This window comes from Natator depressus, chromosome 18 (assembly GCF_965152275.1).
Source record: "Natator depressus isolate rNatDep1 chromosome 18, rNatDep2.hap1, whole genome shotgun sequence".
NCBI classification, from domain to species: Eukaryota; Metazoa; Chordata; order Testudines; family Cheloniidae; genus Natator; species Natator depressus.
The window spans coordinates 10,514,454-10,536,032 of record NC_134251.1 but is presented as its reverse complement, the minus strand read 5'-3'; the positions used below and the strand labels follow the sequence as shown (position 1 = coordinate 10,536,032).

The window sequence follows — 21,579 nt, the reverse complement described above, 5'->3', positions numbered from 1 at the left end:
ATGACTCACAGGGAGTGAAACTCACCACATGAAGAGGGGAAGACCAAAGTTTACTCACCATTTATATCCTACTTAAACCCTATTTTGAGGGCTGAGGTGGGGCACAGGCTGTGTGCTGGCTTTGCACACAGGGGTCTCATTCATTCAGGCTGCAGGGAAAGTCAAAAGGTGGTTTTGGTATCTTCTGTCTTCTAAAGATTCTTTGTTTTTCTTGGAGGTACCTGAGAGACATGCTAACTGACAACTGTCATGCAACTCCTGCCCATTCTCTTGACCTACACAACAGGCATACTTTGAAAGTAATCAGAAGATGCTTTTCCAGTAGGTTGTCACACCATGATAAACAGTGAGCCATGAGCTCATCTTTTCATATGTGGGCCATGGGATGTCTAAGCATTTGAAATATTTTCAAAGCAATACTGAGCTTTCAAAGACACTGTGTCTTGTTGTGGTGTGAGAAGTTGCAACCCAATAGCAGTTGGGGGCTGTGAACTGGAATGCATCCAGTTGGAATTTGGCAATGCAAAATGCACTGATTAAACTACATCTGCACCAATCTACAACTGAAATAACAATGACAAGAGATGACCCAGTGGTAGGAGGGAGTCATGGTTCTAAAGGGAATGTTTATGTTTACAAATGGCTCAGAAATAATAACGGAAACATATGTTGAACTGAACTGCTGCTTTCTGCAGTGGTTCCTGCTAAAACCTGGATCAGCTTGGGTGAAATTGATATCTGTACACATGGTCAGTAATGGACCAAGCCCATGCACTACTTAAGTCCCAATTAAGCCCCCTTTTGAAGACTTAAGTGATGAATGGGCTTTGTGCTGAACACTTGCATGGGGTGAATTTCATTCCCTGTGAAGATAGTTTCCCCCCAGATTTGTTCAAATAATATTTTAAACTTTGGAGTGCTTGAAGGTGAAATCAGATTCCTTTTCCAAGAACATTTTTTCCTCTCCTGTGTGCTCACATTGGTTTGTAATCAAAAGATTACTTGTTAGTCAGACTACACATGCTGGTTTATTACTGTAAGAGCACTTGCAAGCACTGGGCCTTCTACACTGCTTTTACTACTGTAGAGGTGCTCATAAATACTGTACTGCCCCAGTTATGTGCATTTTCTCCAGTATGACTCTTGTGATAAAATCCTGGCCCCATTGTAGACAATGAAAAAATTCTCATTAACTTCAGTGGGGCTGGGATTCCAGGCTCGTTCTTCACTGACTCAGGGTTTGTCTTCACTACGGAGCTAAATCGGCACTGCTGCAATCGATACAGCGGCATCGATTTAGCGGGTCTACTGAAGACACACTCAATTGATGGGAGAATGCTGTCCCATCGATTTCTGTACTCCACCTCAACAAGAGGCGGAAGCAATGTCAGCGGGAGAGCGTCTCCCATCCACATAGTGTAGTGTGGACCCAACAGTAAGTAGATCGAAGCTACATCGACTTGAGTTATGCTACCAGTTGTAGTATAGACCAGGCCTCAGATGGAGTTCATTCCTTGTGTACAATAGTATATGAGTGGGAAATCCATTTAACTACGTTGGTCACTATGTACTGAGAATTAGGGTTGACAAACTTGACAGAGTATGAAGTTTTCCAAACCTCTGTTTTTTGGGGTCAGAGAACTAATGAGAGTTTACAAACCCTGTTTGCCTGTAATTGAAACCCAAAAATGAATAATAGATTTTAAGGCCAGAAGAAACCATTAGATCATCTAGTCCGATTCCTTTATAACACAGGCCAGAGGATTTCACCCAACTTCCAATGTATTGAGCCCAATGTTTGATTATCTGCCAGAAAGGCATCCAGCCTTGATTTGAAGACATCAAGACATAGAGAATCCACCACTCCCGTTTCTTTGTAGTTTGTTTCAATGGTTAAATCACACTCACTGTTATAAAATTATGCTTTATTTCTAATTTGAATTAATCTGTCTTCAGCTCTCAGGGATTGGTTCTTGTTCATATGCTTTTTTTTTCCTTTCCTAGATTAAAAAGCCGTTTAGTACTTGATATTTTCTTTCCATAAAGGTACTTATATACCATGATCAAGTCACCTCTTTATCTAATCTAATCTAAGATAAAGAGATTGAGCTCTTTAAGGCTGTGCATTATATAAATAACTAATGCAAACATACAGACAAAGACAGATTTCTCATACTACCTCTGGCATACAATATTGGATTATTTCACAGCCCCTCATGTCTCTCTTTGTGAAGCTCACTAATGCTCTACTTGTTCTGCTGCATTGTTTCCTTTAGGCGCCCGTAGTATCAAGTAATTCTTAAGGGCTGAAAGCCATTGCACTGCCAACAGAGTAATTAGTTTCCCTGAATGGGGTTCTTGTTGAGCATGTAGTGAACTTCTTTCACTTCCCATGTGGGGTTTTCCTCCATTCATTGGTTTTCTCCATCTGTGCTTATTCTGTGACTAGTGAATAAGGGATGTTTTTTCAGTTGGGACTGGGATTATAACTTTAACTGATCCTCACAATTTGCGTTGTTGAACTCTCAAGCAGATGTTTCTTGATTTACATACAGTATATACAGCATCCTAATCCAAATATTGTACTTTAAAGGCATTACTTTGTAAACCCAAAGAGGGCCAAAGACAAAGTATTTTATTCTGTATCTGCATTTAGACTTTCTCTGTTCAGTAACTGGATTTTTCTTTTTAAATATTTGATGTTTGGTAGACATTTCAGATCTGGAGAAATGCCTTTATTAAATATTTTATGGTTTAGATCTGCTCCGGGGAAACATTTAATATGTATCAGTATTTGCTCTTTTGGAGCTTCTTCAAAAATAGAAGAGAAAAATAATCAAACACAATTTTTTAAAAATAATTTAGATAGAAAAAGGATTTTTACAGTATTTTCCGACACAAGAATGATATTAGATTATAAAATCACTGGGGCAGCTCTTTTTTGTTATGTGAATACAGTGCCTAGTAGGGATGTAAATACTGTTTAAAAAGTTAACTGTTTAAACGATTAAAAATATTTTGTTTAAATGGTTAACCGATCCCACACGGCTCAGGCGGCTCCAGTCGGGCAGTGTGGCTGGGGCTGCTCTGGCTGGGTGGCAGTGCTCCGGACACTCTGGCCACGTGGCGTGGCTGGGGCCGCTGGGGTCAGTAGGCTGGCTGGCGCGGGGCTGCTGGGGTCGGCCAGCCGGCCCAGGGCTGCTAGGGTTGGGCAGCCGGCCGGCCCAGGGGTTAACGGTTAAGGCGAGTTAACCGGTAATACTAATGCTTACCGGTTAACCAGTTAACATTTTACATCCCTAGTGCAATGGAGCCCTGATCTTTGATTGTTTTTTTCATAGATTCATAGATATTTAGGTCAGAAGGGACCATTATGATCATCTAGTCTGACCTCCTGCACAACGCAGGCCACAGAATTTCACCCGCCACTCCTGCAAAAAACCTCTCACCTATGTCTGTGCTATTGAAGTCCTCAAATCGTGGTTTAAAGACTTCAAGGAGCAGAGAATCCTCCAGCAAGTGACCCGTGCCCCATGCTACAGAGGAAGGCGAAAAACCTCCAGGGCCTCTTCCAATCTGCCCTGGAGGAAAATTCCTTCCCGAACCCAAATATGGCGATCAGCTAAACCCTGAGCATATGGGCAAGATTCATCAGCCAGATACTACAGAAAATTCTTTCCTGGGTAACTCAGATCCCACCCCATCTAATATCCCATCACAGGCCATTGGGCCTATTTACCATGAATATTTAATTATCAAAACCATGTTATCCCATCATACCATCTCCTCCATAAACTTATCGAGTTTAATCTTAAAGCCAGATAGATCTTTTGCCCCCATTGCTTCCCTTGGAAGGCTGTTCCAAAACTTCACTCCTCTGATGGTTAGAAACCTTCGTCTAATTTCTAGTCTAAATTTCCTGGTGGCCAGGTTATATCCATTTGTTCTTGTGTCCACATTGGTACTGAGCTTAAATAATTCCTCTCCCTTTCTGGTATTTATCCCTCTGATATATTTATAGAGAGCAATCATATCTCCCCTCAACCTTCTTTTAGTTAGGCTAAACAAGCCAAGCTCCTTGAGTCTCCTTTCATAAGACAAGTTTTCCATTCCTCGGATCATCCTAATAGCCCTTCTCTGTACTTGTTGGTGGAGGTGCTACCACAATACAAATAATAATATACACTACTCCTTAATATCCTGGCTCACCAGAAACAAGTATTAAGCAGTCCTTCATTCATTAACAGCAAATAGACCTCAGGAGGTAAATAATTCTTCCATTTAGAATAAAGAGATAAGTAAGGAGATGGATAATGCACTATACAGCCTTTCGTATGTAAGATGCAAGTTCAAATTCACCCTGGTAGTGACTGAAAGCTGTTACCCTTGATGGCTGACTGGGGTCTGTGTGAAATTGCTTTAGTGATCTTGATCCACTTCCCAGTGGAAAACTACTGCAATTCATGCACATATGAACTGTCTGAGCAGAGAGACCAATCAGGATTGAAGTAGTCCATCTTTCAGGTCCAATTTTTCAGACGTGACTAGTGATTTTAGTTGCCTCAAATTTTAGGTGTGCAAAATGAAACATCTGAAAGGGGCCCGATTTTCAGCAGATGGGTGCTGCAGACTTTCTGAAAATTGAGGCCTTTAAACGGTCTCTCTAGGGGAAAGTTTCCATGGCTGCTTCCCTGCTGTACTTGTTCTGGGCATTTATATAGGAATTTAGGTCAAAGTGTTCAAAACTGAGTGTCTAACAGTAGGGTACTAAATCCATATTCAGGCACCTACATAGAATCTGTGGGCCTATATTTAGGCTCCTAAATCTATATTTAGGCTTCTAAACAGAAACTTCTATATGTGCCTAAATATGGACTTAGAAACCTAATTTTAGAGTCTCACATTTCAAAATCTTGGAATAAATCCTCATGGTTGTCAAGGCACTATACATTCATATACAATGTAATAAAGAAAAAATAGTATGTACATTAAATCAACTGTTCTATAAAACCATTTCATGGGAGAGAGAGAATAAAGCAATAACCCCCTAATGTCAGGCGCACAAGCGATGAAGCTGCTATTAAGATAATCCAATAATAATTGGTGCAAATAATTTCCCCCTAAATAAAATATTAAAACTATGTGGTAAGCCCTGCTTGCTAATAGGGCCCTGTGAAGAGCTTCCCTCTTTGCTCCCACACAAAGCACTGCAAATATATCACTTGCCACTTTGTAAATCACACTGGGACGTGAAAGGTACTGAATAAAACAATTCTATTCATCAAACATATTGCAGGAATACTGTGGAATAGAAACTAGCCAATGAGGGAAGCAAAAAATCAGATACTGATTGTTCAGAGTATTCTGATTATTAAGAGGGATGGTTTTCAGATTTTTGAGCCCCTTGGTCAGGTTCATCTTGGGTGAACCGATTCTCTGTATCTTCCTCTGCCACAACCCCTTTCTTTTTTCATGCCCTCTCCAGGCAATGCACTTATCCAACATCAGTCCTATGTCAAATTTGGGCCTGTCACACAAGCTGGTTAATACAAGGTATACACCATACCTGTGGTGTTCCATAAGCATATCTTTTGATTAAACTACATATGTCTCGGTAAGAAAACACTACGGCCAACTGTTCCAAAACTTGCATGTTTTCAGAATGGCACCAACGTCCATACTTAGATCCCACTGATTTCAATGGGACTCCTCGTGTGCTTAAAGATACATAAATGTTTAAGTGCTTTCCTGGATCAGGGCATTGGTACCTCAGTAGGTAGTGTGGTTTTCAGAGATGTGAGTACCAGCAGCTCCCATTGAATTCAAGCCTTAAAACTCTGTACATTTGAAGCTTTGTCACTGCCTACCCTTCTAAAAATCATTAGAAATAAATAATGAGTACTATGGGAAAAGCTAAAGTTACAAAGACATTTCTAACACTGGGGGCTCAGAATTTCACCTATTTTATCTCTTTGATCTCTACCATTGTGCATCAGAAAGGCCTGAAACACTGAAAATTGCTGGTATTCGAAGCCTTGAGCTGAAAGTTTCAAGAGGAGATGGGGATGCTCAGCATCTTACAGGACTGGACCATTATTTTGCTTTCTGTACAAAATCAGATGTTAAGTTGATTTAACGGATACAGTGACAAATAGATAAATTGTTTGAATATCATCGCTATGGCATTCCATTGCAGTTTAGTGAAATAGTTAGGACAACTGTCTTAATGAAATTATTTCTTGATAGAGACATTTCTAATAAATGCACTGCAGCTCAGACTGGGGGAATATATATATAGTAAAGTATGTATTCAAGGAAAGAAGAACTGGATATGGAAATCAGTGAGTAATTTAGAGATCACTCCACAGCACTTGAAGAAATTTTGTGCAGAAACCAGATGCACATTGAGCACCTCCATCAAGTGGTAACAGGCAAACACAATCTAATTTAGAATTAAACTATATCTGATTAAACTTGCTTCTAGGGACTTGTGTTTGTATTGTCCTTAGTGGGGAAGTGCAAAACCTTCCCACACACATGTCTTTGAGAGTCCTCTTCACAGTTCAGTGCTCTATCAGATTAATTCCAATGGCACAACAGAGCAGCTGTTCATTGTTACTTTAAGTCAATCACAGGTGAGTATTGTTTCGGCCTCCAGGGACCTCTCTAAAAAGCAAAATCCTACTTCTTCCATGTTAAGGCAAGCATCACGAGTTCCGTTTACACAGTACCTGGTAGATTCAGCACCTCTGGCCAAAACTCTAGACAAACTTTAAACATTGTTAATAAAGGACAGCTGACTTCTTGGCCAGGATGCTTAATACAAACCAAGGACCTAGGCCACAAGGTTAAACCAAAGTATATTGCAAATATATGTGTGTAGACATATACATACCGATAGTTTACCTCCACTGCCATATCTATCTATCTCATGTTGAATATACTTAATTTGGAGAATGTTCAATTTAGCTAAAATAAGTGATCATCAACTGAATCCCTAACTCATTTTCTGTGTTTTCCTTAGCAAGCACAGTTCCACTGGAAGATGAAACAATATCAATCGATTTCAAAGACAGAAATGACTCAGAGGTTGAAGAAAGGCCAACTCTGGTGGGTGTCTCTTAAACTGAGGATCTTCAAACCTAGCTGACACTGTATTCCTTGTCTTCTTGCTTTGTCTTTTGAGCTTGTGGCTTTATGGCAATAAGTGATGATTTGTTCCAAAAATGAAGGGTGGCCAAATACCAGTTTTTTGCTTTGCAAAAGTTTGGATGGAGGAAGCTGAAAATAATTATAACATTTGCTGAATTTCACAGACTATTCAGGGCTTGCTGTGCACTGTCTTATACCAGTTCTACCCTGGTGTGCCTCCATTGGCTTCAGTGGAACTGCACTGATGTAACACAATGGACAAACAAATTTGTAAATTTCTACAACACTGGGTAAAACTCCCCTTTCCCTGCCTCTGCATTGGCAATGTTATGCTGTTAGTGATTGCTGGGGCAAGCAGTTCTAACTTTCAGTTGCATTGACTGTTGTTCCTTTACAGTAAAGTTGAATTAGTGACAATGAACAAAAACCCAAGGATTTAATTTTTCCCTTTAGAAACCGATGAACTGGCATATTGTCCTCTATACTGGAAATACTTCCCCACAGCTGCGTTCCTAAAAGCTGGGCTTTAAGGTGGACATAGCTTATAACTGATCAGTAATTCAGCATGTGTTGTTCACACTGCAAATCCAGACAGTCAAATATAGGCTTATATTATTAGTATTAAAACTTGTAGAACACACGACAGCCAAACAGGGCTGTTTCTTTTCTGTCTTTGTTTCATACACTTCTTTTCTGTGAAACCCAGGGCTTGATTCTCAGCTGATCTTGGGCTGGGGATAAGAGGTACCTGGTTGTGGCTCCCTGATCATGTGGCTGCTTCTGACCCAATCCTGAGGTAGATTAGAGCAGCCTAGGGATAGCTGGCCTGCAGCATGGTCACACTCCATCCCCATCAACCCATACACAGGAGGATCTGCAGGCAATTGCATAGGAGACTGCTATGCTTTCTATATGCCCACAGGAGACTCCCCCAAATTAGGGCAGTAGGATACCTTTTCACTCCGTCTATGCAGTTCACTCTAGAACAAAAAGAGCAAAGCTGACCACAGAATCCACACATTGGACTTTATGCAGGGGAGGAAATTAAAGTTCTGCCTTTATATATAAATATTAAAGAGATTGGGTCTTACTTTGTCTTTCTCTTTTAACATTCACTCCTCCCAGTTGCCTACAAGACTGCATACCATAACAGACCTGTTCCCCTTAGAAGAGCTAATGACCACAGAAAGTGCGGTCGCCGATAATGAAGACAGTGAGAACTCTACTGATCCAGATGTTGTTGAAAATTCTGAAGGTAGAAGCCTTTACTTGTGATTTTTAGTTTTAATAGATTGTAAGTTATGTTCACTGAGGTTCGTGAACCTGTCAAAGCCAAGCTGGGCCCATTCATGGCTTTGCACTGAAATCCCATGAATTCCACTTGCAACTGAGTTTTGCTTTGGCGTATAAGGTTTGTTTCAAAACGGAAAGTCAAAGCGGAACTGGGAGGGCACACGTCTAGCCTCGGTATGAAATAGTTCCACAGATCCCTGCAAAGCAAATTTCCTACAGTTGTCTGGAGCAGCCTGGCCTTGGGCTCTGCTTTCCTAAGTACCTGTAACCCCCCACCTCCCGAACTGCTGTTGCTCACGCAAGCAGTTACTGGAGATGTCACTGCCCCAGGTCACTCCCTGTTCTACCTGGATGTTGGAACAGGCTCTATCTGTTGATAAATAAGAAGACATTAAGTTAACTACAGTCCTCAAACAAAATTTCTGTCTTTTGTTCCTGGTTTCTTTCTCTGCTTTTCTATGCTGCAGCAGTTGCATATCCCTGGATAGAAGATCAAACACATTTGTTTAAAAATGTATGTTCTTCTGTCTCCTTACCTGATTCTTTGTCTCAGCTGCCAGCCTGGGCATCTCTTGAGTTTGTTCATTATTAAATAACAGAAGCAATGGTAACCAACTCTGAATTTTACAGAGGGAGTTTCAGACTCACTTTCTAAAGTACGTGTGGGTGATTTGAGATCACTTTCCTCTAGGAAAGAAAACAGCAATTGTGTTTCATCTACTTCTGATTGCTAGTCAAGTAAGGAGTTAATAACACTGGCTAGAGAAAGAGATTGTGCAGCCTCTGTACAAACTTCCCACACACAAGCTCTGGCAATGCATTGCAGTTCCAATCTTCAACACACTAGTTAGTTCAGGCTTGGTTCTTTATTAAGTAGAGACTGTCACTCATGCCAAATTGTAGCAGATTATGGGGTGGATGCAGGCAAATGACTCCTTGGAATTAATATGTGGTGACCAAATTATCTGGCCCCAAGTTTCTGGAGTTCAAAGACATATGCATTAGTTAAGCCAATGCAACATCAAGTTCCTACCATTTTATTTATATACAGAGCCACTTTTTAATTATCGAAAGAGGAAAAAAAATTGGTATCAGTCAAGTATGAAAAAAAAGTCTACGCCGTTTGCTACACAAAGAATGTCTATCATTTAGGTCAGAACACCTTTTGTACTAAAAATCTTCCAGTCCAAAATAAAAGCTCTTTCCCAACAACCATAATACTTGTACTGTGCGCAGTAATGCTCGCTAAATGCTTCTATTCAAGGATCTTACAGTGCTTAACATTAATGAATATACAACACCCCATTCCAAGGTGGGTAGTGTTATCCTCATTTTACAGATGGGGAAACAGGCATAGAGAAGAAAAGTGACTTGCTCAAGGTCATGCAGGACATCAATGTCAGAACCAGGAATAGAACCTAGATTTCCTGAGTCCCCAGCCAGTGCCTTAACCACAAACCATTCGGCCTCATAACAGCTGCAAGCCCTTTATAGGCAATCTCTCTAGTCACCTAAATGAGAGACCCCTTCCCTAAATTAGTGCTGTTCAGAATTTAATACCCAAAGAATCACTTTTTCATCAGGTGCAGCCTGAGACCCACCAATTAACTGCAGCATGATACCCTGAAACTGCACAGTGACACTGGGTCAGTATTCAACAATGCTGCGTCTCCGGCTCCGCTTTCCCCATTGTCCATTGAGAGAGGAGAGGTCTCCCCTTTCTCTCTCTTTCCTCAATCTTTTGGGCACAGAGGAAGGGGATCTCCTGTCTCATAGCAGCTGAGAGGGGATGGGGAGGGTTTCTCTGTCCAAGCTGCTGGATGGCAGGGATTGTTTCTCCTCTCCTTCTTCCTCCCCCACCGCCCCACCCACCCCTTTCCTGGTTACTGTTGGGGGGGGGGGAGCAGGTACATCCCAAGGGGGAATGCACCTCCTGGCAGCAATCACACTGTCTGTGAGTTTGATCAGCATCCCTCCACAGGAAGCGTTCTTATAGTCAATGTCTTAAAGGCCTATGGGCTCCATGAAGATAGCATTCAGGGCTTTGAACAGTCACAAATGGGTTATCACTGATCTACCCTATTTTTTTTTTGGTGCCTTTCATGTTAAAACTAAAGAGGAATGATTAAATGCTCAGGAATTGTGAGAAGGAAAAGCTCATGCATTATTATAAGCATTTTCAAGTGCCATAAAATATTATGGGTGTGCTGAGCTGTCCTAGGCATCAGTGCCCAGTTTGTTGCAATGAGCACAAATATCTTCCCAGTGTTTTACTTTTTCTGTCAAGAGACAAACAAAGCCATCCTAAAAATGACACATTTTCCTTAAAACATTGGCATTGTGTCAAAGCATCCTACTGCTGCACTGTCAGATTGCAAGCCAATAACAAGCTGTGCAGTACAAACTCGGGGGGTGGGGGGGTTGGCTCCATGGAGTGCAGATACTGTAACAGATATGTTCAGGTCAGACAAGCTCATGGCATCCAAAACAAATGTGCCTTCCTGTCCGGTTAGGCATAAATCTAAAGCAGAATCTAAAATAAATAATGAAAGAGTAATGTCTCTGGGCTCAAGCCTCAAACAAATCAGTCCAAGTTTGACTAGCCCACTTAAGGATCCAATATAGGAAACAAAATGATACACCAAAATGATACACAAGGAACTACACCAGTTTTAATATCTGGAACACTGATCACTTCCCTGCCTGTTTGTTGTCCTGATTTTAACCAGGCAGGTGTCACTCTGCAGTTACGTTAGCTAAGATATTGCTATTATTTATTATACAAAAAAATTGTGTTAAAAGAACATTAAGGTTGCAAAGTCAAGCACTCAGAAGTTAGGAAAAGCCAGAGTTAAGGTTATCTGTGAAATCTAATTTATAGCGGTTTTACATCAGTGTAGCTCTATTGATCTCAACGGGGTTGATCCGGATTCAGACCAGTCCAAGATCCCTTTAAATTTCCGTTTGTCTTTGGGCTGGCCTACACTGACAAGTTAGGTCGACCCAGAAGTGAAAAATCCACACCCCTGAGCGACGTTGTTAAATTGACCTAACCCCAGTGTAGACTTGGAAGAATTCTTCTGTCAATCTAGTTACCACCTCCTGGGGAGGTGCATTAACTATAGTGACAGGAGAAATCCCTCCTGTCACTGTTGGGCAGCGGTTCTCAATCCACGGCCCAATTAGCACACAGCTACGGCCCAGGTCAGCTGCGTGCTACAGGCTGCAGGCTCTGGGGTCCCGGCTGCCCTGCTGTGTGGCGGGCTCTGGGCTGCCAGCTCCTCACTGCCACATGGCCCCACATGGCAGGGCTCAGGGTCCAGGCAGCCGGCTGCCACCTGTCCCTATGCAACAGGGTCCCAGCGGAATCTGGGGTCTGGGCAGCCGGCTGCTGCCCGGCCCCACCCAGCAGGATCCGGGGTCAGGGTCCTGGCTGTCGCTCGGCCCACTGTGGTGGGGTCTGGGTTCGGGGTCCTGGTCCTGGCTGCCCCCCGGCCCTGCACATTGGGGGTCGGTGTCCCCGCGCAGCAGGGTCCGGGTCCCTGGCCCTTGCCCCACACCCAGCTCTCTGCTCCTGGCCCCACTCTGTGGAGGGGTCTCTGGGTGGAGGGTGCTGAGCATAGGGTTTCATGGAGGGGTTTAGGTGGGGGGCACTGTGGTTCTCACTCTGCGGCCCACAGTGATAAACAGGTTGAGAACCACAGCTGTAGGGAGTATCTACACTGAAGGGCTATAGCTGCCGCTGTGCTGCTGTAGCATTTTACATGTAGACAGAGCCTTTATTTCAGCTATGATGTTCCATCCCTTCACAACTCCTTCTACTCTGCACTCTCTGTGTGCTCTCTGTTTACACTCACTCCCCAATTAACACCCTATTAAACTGCACACCTGTAGTGGTTTCATTCTCAGACCCGTTGTGCTGTCGTTTTTATAACCTCCCCTACAGTGTGACATCATGGCATGAAGACATAACAGTCACCATATTAAAAGGTTATTTTGGTTCTTTCTTTCCAGACGAAATGGGTGGCGAGCCAGAGACTCCAAAGGAGAAAGGTAAGTAACAAAATTGGCTGTAAAAGGAGTAGATGCACTTAAATCCCAGATGATATACGGCTATGCACTTTTAAAGGCTTTAAAGGGCCTGTCTCAAAGCCCACTGAAGTAAATGAACAAACTCTCTTTGACTCCAACAGGCCCAAAGAAAGTGAGCAAGGAAACTGCTAAACCGAAATGACATATTTTCAAATGGTTTGCAGTATTGTTGTAGGCATTAGTCCCAAGGTACTAGATAGACAAGGTGGGTGAGATAAAATCTTATATTGGACTAACATCTGATGGTGAAAGAGACAAGCTTTTGAGTTATACAGAGCTGAAGAAGAACTCTATGTAAGCTCAAAAGCTTGTCTCACCAACCAGTGCTTAATATGCAATGAAAGAGGTGCAGGGCTCAAGCAATTTTTTTTTTGCTTTCATAACTGAGGCGGCAAGCCTGGAAGTGCCGGGGCTCTGAACTGCCGAGCATAGAGGTGCCGGGGCTCATCCCTGGCACAAATTAAGCATTATCACCAATAGCGTTTGGTCCAATAGGACCTGTCATGTCTCTCTAAACCGAAATGACATATTTTAAAGTTCACAGGATTCAGGAAAGATACCCCAGGAATCGAATGTGACAAAAATAATTCCATTTTATTACAAAGTATTAGTACCTCTTACTATCCGGCCCCACAGTTATGTGGAAAACATGCTAACATCCTATACATTTCCCCACTCAGATGGCCTGGCAACAGTTGCACTGGTTGGAATAATCGTTGGAATCATAATAGCAGTGGGAATCGTTACTGGAATCATCATTGCCGTCGTGAGGAAAATGTCGGGCAGGTACTCGTAAGTAGATTACTAGGCAGGCTTTATGGCTGGAGGCTGCTATATCTCCAGTCTCAGTGATGGACACCCTTCAAAAATTCAAGATCCAATGCAGTCTTTCCATTGATTTCAAAGGGTGTGGGATCAAGCCCCAGGTTTGACTATTGGATTCATTCCAGATAAGCAGCCAAACATTCAAGTAGTTTATCTGAACCCCAGGAGAGACTGGAAAACTCACAGGAATGGGCCCTAATATTTCTAGCACATCTACTATTGGACATAGCGAAACATAGTTTGGGACTGCCCCTTATTGTGGCATTCAGTGCTTCTCATTCCAGTTGTGGCTGGAAAACAGAAGCGAAGGGGGAAAGAGGGGAAAGAAATACACAAGCTTTAAAAAAGTTTGATCAGCATCCACTTCCAGATATTAAATCATAGAACCATAGGGTTAGAAGGGACCGCAAGGGCCATCTAGTTTAACCCCCTGCCAAGATGCAGGATTTGTTGGGTCTAAGCCATCCAAGGCAGATGGCTCTCCAGCCTCCTTTTGAAAACCTCCGGTGAAGGAGCTTCCATGACTTCCCTAGGCATCTGTTCCATTCTCCTACTGTTCTTACAGTTAGGAAGACTTTCCTGCAATTTAATCTAAAACGGCTATGCTGTAGTTTGAATAATTTACTTATTTATTGGTGGTGCTGAGGGAGGGTGTGTCAGTTTCTTTCCTTCACTCCTCCAACTGGGTCATCTACAATCCTTAATCATTTATACAGTAGAGACACAGTTAGTCAGGCAGGGGTGAGCAGAGACAAGAAAATGTACTCATTTGCTGACCTGCTTCTTGTGACAGTCAGTCCCTGGCCAAGGAGCCTTAGGAAATGATAAACTGATGCTGTCACAGCTGTCGGAGCAGACTTACCAGAGTTAAAATCAGACTGAGGCATTTTTCTCTGGAACATGCCTTTAACTTCTCTTTAATATCTGTTTTGTGCAGGTTTCACTCAGTGCATCAACCTGTGGCAGAGTAATCTGTCTCATGCTGGTATCTACACGGGACCAGATGCTAAGATGGGGTTAACTGGCATAGCTCCAGTTCACACCAACTGAGGATCTAGTCCTGTCTCTCAGCTTTAGTGTTTATAAGAACATCAGTACAAATCAAAGGAGATGGACCCAGAGGGCTGTCTCCCTTTAGTCTATTTTTTCAGTTACTTAAACTATGATCTAAATTTAATACTTTAGTTAATTTTTTTAAACCAATTTAAACTAATTTTAAAGGTATCCCTACTGAAAGAATTAGAGCTAAGTCTAGCAGATTCTTAGTCAGAGAGGTTATGCATGAAATTACCCTGGCTGCATACACCAACCAGAAAGATGCAGGTGGAAACACCTATTTAGCTACATTTGCATGTACTAGTCTCTGATTTACGTGCAGAATAAGGCAATGGCATGTGCAAATTAAGCACACTGTTGCACACAAACTCTTTGAAAACCTGGCCCTCATAAAAAACAAATAGTAAATACATAATCTTTTTGTTTTGATTTTATTTGCACTGTTTGATGTCTGGCAGATTTCTGAGTCTGGAAAATAATGGGTTCATTCCCCCAACCTTCCCATGTTTTCTTGAGTTTTTGATTTAAGTGAGCCCAAAAGTCCAAATAATCCTGGCTCTGAAATTGATTAGCTGTGTGTCCTTGGGTGCACCACTTACCCTCTTTGTGACTCAGTTTCTCCTTCTGTAAAAAGGGGGTACTAACCATACCTATTCCACTTAATCAACTAAAAGGCAAATCACCCCGTTCCTCATTGTGCTAAGCCTAAGAAAACAGGCTTGGCTTTGTCTGACCCTGTGGAGTTAGGAGATTTGTCACTCTACAGCCCATTCAGCCCATGTGCTGGCAAGAATGGCTAGTGGGTACATGTAGCCACAAAAGCCTGGTCCCTCTGCCTCCAAGTGCCCCTGCATCCCCCACCAAGTTCTGCTAGGTAATGGCGCAAGTGGAGCTTTAATGGAGTTCAGCTCTATATTGCAATTTTGTATCTGGGAATCTGTGCCTCCTCTCCCCGTAAGGCTGTGGAGAAGGAGAGAGAAAGAAGTGGTTCGGGACTATTTAGAAAAGCTGGATGAGCACAAGTCCATGGGGCCGGATGCGCTGCATCCGAGAGTGCTAAAGGAGTTGGCAGATGTGACTGCAGAGCCATTGGCCATTATCTTTGAAAACTCATGGCGATCCGGGGAAGTCCCGGACGACTGGAAAAAGGCTAATGTAGTGCCCATCTTTAAAAAAGGGAAGGAGGAGGATCCTGGGAACTACAGGCCAGTCAGCCTCACCCCAGTCCCTGGAAAAACCATGGAGCAGGTCCTCAAGGAATCAATTCTGAAGCACTTAGAGGAGAGGAAAGTGTTCAGGAACAGTCAGCATGGATTCACCAAGGGCAAGTCATGCCTGACTAATCTAATTGCCTTCTAGGACGAGATAACTGGCTCTGTGGATGAGGGGAAAGCAGTGGATGTGTTGTTCCTTGACTTTAGCAAAGCTTTTGACACGGTCTCCCACAGTATTCTTGCCAGCAAGTTAAAGAAGTATGGGCTGGATGAATATACTATAAGGTGGATAGAAAGTTGGCTAGATTGTCGGGCTAAACGGGTAGTGATCAATGGCTCCATGTCTAGTTGGCAGCTGGTATCAAGTGGAGTGCCCCAAGGGTCAGTCCTTGGGCTGGTTTTGTTCAATATCTTCATAAATGATCTGGAGGATGGTGTGGATTGCACCCTCAGCAAGTTTGCAGATGACACTAAACTGGGAGGAGAGGTAGATATGCTGGAGGGTAGGGATAGGATACAGAGGGACCTAGACAAATTGGAGGATTGGGCCAAAAGAAATCTGATGAGGTTCAACAAGGACAAGTGCAGAGTCCTGCACTTAGGACGGAAGAATCCCATGCACCGCTACAGACTAGGGACCGAATGGCTTGGCAGCAGTTCTGCAGAAAAGGACCTAGGGATTACAGTGGACGAGAAGCTGGATATGAGTCAACAGTGTGCTCTTGTTGCCAAGAAGGCCAATAGCATTTTGGGATGTATATGTAGGGGCATTGCCAGCAGATCGAGGGACGTGATCGTTCCCCTCTATTCGACATTGGTGAGGCCTCATCTGGAGTACTGTGTCCAGTTTTGGGCCCCACACTACAAGAAAGATGTGGAAAAATTGAAAGAGTCCAGCGGAGGGCAACAAAATTAGGGGACTGGAATACATGACTTATGAGGAGAGGCTGAGGGAACTGGGATTGTTTAGTCTGCGGAAGAGAAGAATGAGGGGGGATTTGATAGCTGCTTTCAACTACCTGAACGTGGGTTCCAAAGAGGATGGATCTAGACTGTTCTCAGTGGTAGCTGATGACAGAACAAGGAGTAATGGTCTCAAGTTGCAGTGGGGGAGGTTTAGGTTGGATATTAGGAAATACTTTTTCACTAGGAGGGTGGTGAAACACTGGAATGCATTGCCTAGGGAGGTGGTGGAATCTCCTTCCTTTGAGGTTTTTAAGGTCAGGCTTGACAAAGCCCTGGCTGGGATGATTTAGTTGGGGATTGGTCCTGCTTTGAGCAGGGGGTTGGACTAGATAACCTCCTGAGGTCCCTTCCAACCCTGAAATTCTATGATTCTATGATTTTATAAGAGGATTTGCTGCTTATGGTTTGTAATGCACGTTGAAATTCTCCGACAGAGCGTGCTCCAAGTACTGAGTGTTGTTATTATTTCCTGTTTAATTTATCCAGCAAATAGGTTTGCTGTGAAATGGATGTGTACCCAATGCAAACAGATCCCTTTCATTTCCAATTTCTGCTCCAGTAGAAACAAGGAAACAATATTTATCTATACATTGTCAATGGAATCTCTGCATACTTTCCATCGCGAATATCATAGGTCACCATAATGAACTGCCAAACTGCTTTTAAAGTATTTTAAATGCTCTCTTGTCACTTATCATTTAACCCATATGTGACTGTGTTTGGAGCAGATATTCCAAGTTTCCAGAGTCCCTTTGAAATCTCCAGCTCTGCTGGCCAACTGCCTCATTCCTGCTTTTGGAAGACAATCTTCCACATATGGTGGAGTCAAATGGAAATGCTATCCCTTCCTACCCTTGGATGTGCCTCTCAACTTTCTACTGTTCTCTGTTTAATTTCTTCCCTCATGTTACCAATTTACCATTGGGAGAGATAGTGCTACAGGGAGATACCACCTCTACAATGGGACAATCAATAATAGACCTGGTAAAATGGTGAGGAGGGGATAAAATTGCAAATATGTCATCAATATCAGGACTTCCATTCAGTTTTTTGTCAGATTTGAGCCCTTACACTATGTTAAAACCCATTCATGAATTTGCATAGCTTCAAAACTGGTCTGCATGGTTTGGTTGAACACACCTGTGGCAATGTTTGCAAAGCGCTCAGATCCTATGATGACAAGGCCTTCTAAGGAGATAGACAGAGGATGATATTTTCAAAAATGCCTGACACTTGCGCTCTTATCAGTCACGCACTTTTGAAAATCCCACCCAGATACGGTGCTCTGGAACAGAACATGTTCTCACAATAGGGTTTAAGGAGGACTTAAGTGGCATTCTGCTGGCCACTGTACAGGGGTGAATTTCACCTTAGGGTGACTGATTTTGAAGTTGGAATACTGAGAGATAACACTGGATACTGCATAGGCTGTCTTCTGTTCACTTCTGACATTCTTGGAATATATTCTAGTACTGACAAGATATAGGAGCAGCAAGACCAGTCCATGAGTGCTTTGCAAAACTGAAAGAAATAAAAATGTATTGAATACGGTATTTGGGGAATGCACTTCACCCTGCTTTAGTAAACGGGCAGCAGAAGCAAGCTGCACTGGTAATAGGCATGAGAGAGAGGAAAATATTAACTGGGAAGGGGAGGAAAGAGGCAGCGGGAAAGGCAGGGAGGAAGATGACAAGACAGACAATGAATATATTTTTCTGACTCTGGGAGCCAAAATAGTATAATGTTACCCCATTTTTCCATTTGTTTTCATAGGCCCTAAAAATAAGTGAAGAAAGAAATCATGTCGTTTTAAGCCAGAAAATAAACGTGCTTCCTATTTTACAACTGCTAGAGACTCTGTTCCTGTATCGCTGAGAGAAGATGATCCATGGAAATCGTGAATGCAGAATTCCAAATCCATGGGGATCCCACACAGCTTTCTGAAGGGATGCTTTACAGACTTATCAGAAATGCAACGATTCATAGGACTTTGATGATCAAAAGTATTTAAGAGGAATGAAAAAAAATGCTATAGAAAAGAAAAACAACAAGCAGAGCCACATGCACCTGAAAGGTGCTTTATAGGTAGTATAAATACAATTGTAGATAGGTGTTAAACTTTGCCAGGAAAAAGTCATCATCTCACATTGCATCCTATTGGTTCCTCTGAAAAGTTAAATCCAGATTCTTTTCTGTTCTAAGCCCACTGTGAAGTCAGAAAGTCTGTTGTATCCTTCAGTGCTATAGATGTTTAAAACCACCAGTTCTTGTAGGATGTTGATCTACTGAATCTGTATTGTTTAGCAAGGTAAGAAAGTAACTTCATCCTAACCATCCAGAATTGACTTCAGAAGGAGACAACTGTATTTAAATTATGTAAGCAAATTGCATTCATGGCCTGGCACTTCAATCATTCTGGTCAGAATGCTGCACTTCTATACAGAAAAACATGGTGGGCCCAGCTGGAACTGAACTACCAACTCATCTCTCTGACTGTTGTGCCAAGACCTTCTGTCTTCTCTGTTGCAGAGATGTGCAGGGATTGGAATACACATCCTAACTTAAGCAATGCTAAGAAAATACCCACTTTTGATGGGTCATCGTAACCTACTACTCAACAAGAGCTGGATTTGATGTGTAGACGATGTCTGAATCAGTAAATGGCATTCTTTTTATACTTTTTTTCCCCTTTTCTTTTTAACTGCATGGCAGGCTGAGTTTGGTCACACACTGTGCAACATCAGATCACTGCACATATTGATGAGGTGTAACACTTCTCTGGACACAACATAATTTTTACCATGGCATAAATAATGCAATGGGACAGGATGTGACTGAGATTTCAAAGTAAAAGGCTTTAAGTTCCAAATGGCTGCAAAATATCATGTTTAGTAAGTGCCTACTCTGGAATCCACTTCTGCAGAGTGGACTAAACATGCCAACTTTTCCAGATTTGCTCTTCTACTTCCTTTGTCTGCCACGATCTATCATATAGAGCTGAGCTTTGGAAATAAAAAATTATGGTGTATCTTATATCAGATTTTGCAACTGTTAGTCTTTATTTTCTTTTATACTATACACAAAACCACTTAAATTCTTACCTTCCTGAATCTTTCTTCCTTCTGTTACTGTCTCTCTATCCTGGATTCTTTTTGTCTTTTACAACCTTTGGCACATTTCTTTCATTAAAAAATCAAGTGTATTTAAAAACGTCTATGTTCCAGTCTAGATACACTCGTAAGAAAAAATGATTTAGAAACAGTTTGCAGTGCAAGACTTGAACTTGTACATCAGTGAATCCTGGTCTCTGGTGACTATGATGAGCTCACAAAGTATAGAGAGACTAGGAGATGAAAGAGAAATTCTAGTGATCAGCAAACATTTTAATTTAGCAAACTTCAAGTTTAGGGCATTTTATTATGGCCTCCATCCCGTTCAGCCCTGTGTTTTGTCAACCTGAACTTGTGCAAACTTTTCTATCTAGAGAAGGGCCCAAACTGAAAAAAATAAATAAATCAAAACTGGATCTGGGGGTTGGGATGTTTCGATACAGGCTTTTGCTCTGGCCCATTTATAGAGTCCAATTTACAGACTTGGGATTTAAAAAAAAAATCTCAGAATTCAGACATGTTTGGATACCGGGTTTTGGTTTGGGCCTGTATCTTTAAATCTATTTGCTTCCGCAGCCACTGAGAGGACATTTGTAATGTCAGAAGTGGAATGTAACATTCTCTTCTTTATCAACAACTAATTATAAAGGATGAACTTCACCCCGTACGGCGTCAGCTCAAGGCCTACGCACCACAAGTCTCACTTAAGGCCTAATTTAAAGACTTAAATGGGATTTAAGTGATGCATAGGCGTCATGCTGGCCCTCTACACACGGATCAAGTTCCCTCCAACTAATGGTACCAGAATATCTTTAGTGTTTGAGAAGCCTGACTTACAATAAAATGGAATATGCCTTCCTGGCTTCATTTTGGGTGACTGCTCTCATAAAAATATAATCAAGAGCTGTAAATTTAAAGGGAGCTGTTTCTGTGACGGACAAGGTGGAATTTATAGTTGCCTACATAGGACGGTGATAAGCATAAAACTGAATTATTGCTGTTCATTTGTTGTTAATTAAGGACTACTGCTATGCAATGTATTTCAACTATCAGAGTGTTGACACCCTAATATTAATCTGTTGTAATGTAAAAGGATATTTTTCTATAGCTATGGAATACATTCATGAAAAAATACATTCCTACTTCACTTCAGTCTAATTTGTCTTATATTTTGTCTACACACAAAGTTGCTCTGATTAACTAAAATCAGTTTGATAGACCATTGTGCTAAACACATGTGGACATTCTCAAACCAATTTAAACATGGTGTGTATCAATTTAGCTACAGAACAATACCTTCCCAAATTAAGCTGAATTGATATACAGCATTTTTAAACCACAAGGGGTGAAATCCCGGCTCCCACTAAGTCAATGACAAGACTCCCATTGACTTGAGTGGGGCAAGGGTTTCACCCCCACAGGCCACATCGGTTTAACTAAAATAATTAAATTATAATTCAGCTGGTATGTAGATAAGGTCTCACACAGATAGTCTCACTGCCATCAGCAGGAGTACTCGTGAGATTTTGCCCAACTGTTTTGAACAGTTCTGACAACTTAGCCTTTAATTGCCTTTTAAATATTAAGGGCTGTACATTCTTCTTCTGGGCAAACACATCTGGTAACATGCAGTGGGATAAGTGAAACTCACACATGTGCATTGAAAAGAAAATATGCCCTGAGGTGAGCATCTCTACAGAATTCCTATTCCATGTGGCTCAGCTCAGATACGGACATTTGTGTTTCTTAATAATTTAGAAATAACTTTTGTATTTCATTTCCCACTAATATCCTTTGTTTTGTTTATTTCTCTGCATAGTTATATGTTGGAATTTTGAGGGAACTAGTTTACCAACAGTATCCTCAGAGGA

At 42.0% G+C, this 21,579-nt stretch overlaps 1 protein-coding gene across 3 annotated transcripts in view; it reads left to right on the top strand.

The window, feature by feature from the left end:
• Positions 1-21,157, top strand: part of PDPN (podoplanin) — a 30,180-nt gene extending 9,023 nt beyond the window's left edge. The window contains exons 2-6 of one of the 3 annotated variants that reach the window (XM_074975175.1): positions 7,025-7,110; positions 8,278-8,407; positions 12,460-12,498; positions 13,218-13,329; positions 18,372-21,157. In XM_074975175.1, the coding sequence (XP_074831276.1) occupies positions 7,025-7,110; positions 8,278-8,407; positions 12,460-12,498; positions 13,218-13,329; positions 18,372-18,378 (374 nt within the window). In that variant the 3' untranslated portion in view covers positions 18,379-21,157. Of the gene's footprint in view, positions 1-7,024; positions 7,111-8,277; positions 8,408-12,459; positions 12,499-13,217; positions 13,334-18,371 lie in introns of those variants that run through there. The other 2 variants (XM_074975177.1, XM_074975176.1) reach the window with 2 other exon arrangements.
• Positions 21,158-21,579: the final 422 nt, after the last annotated feature.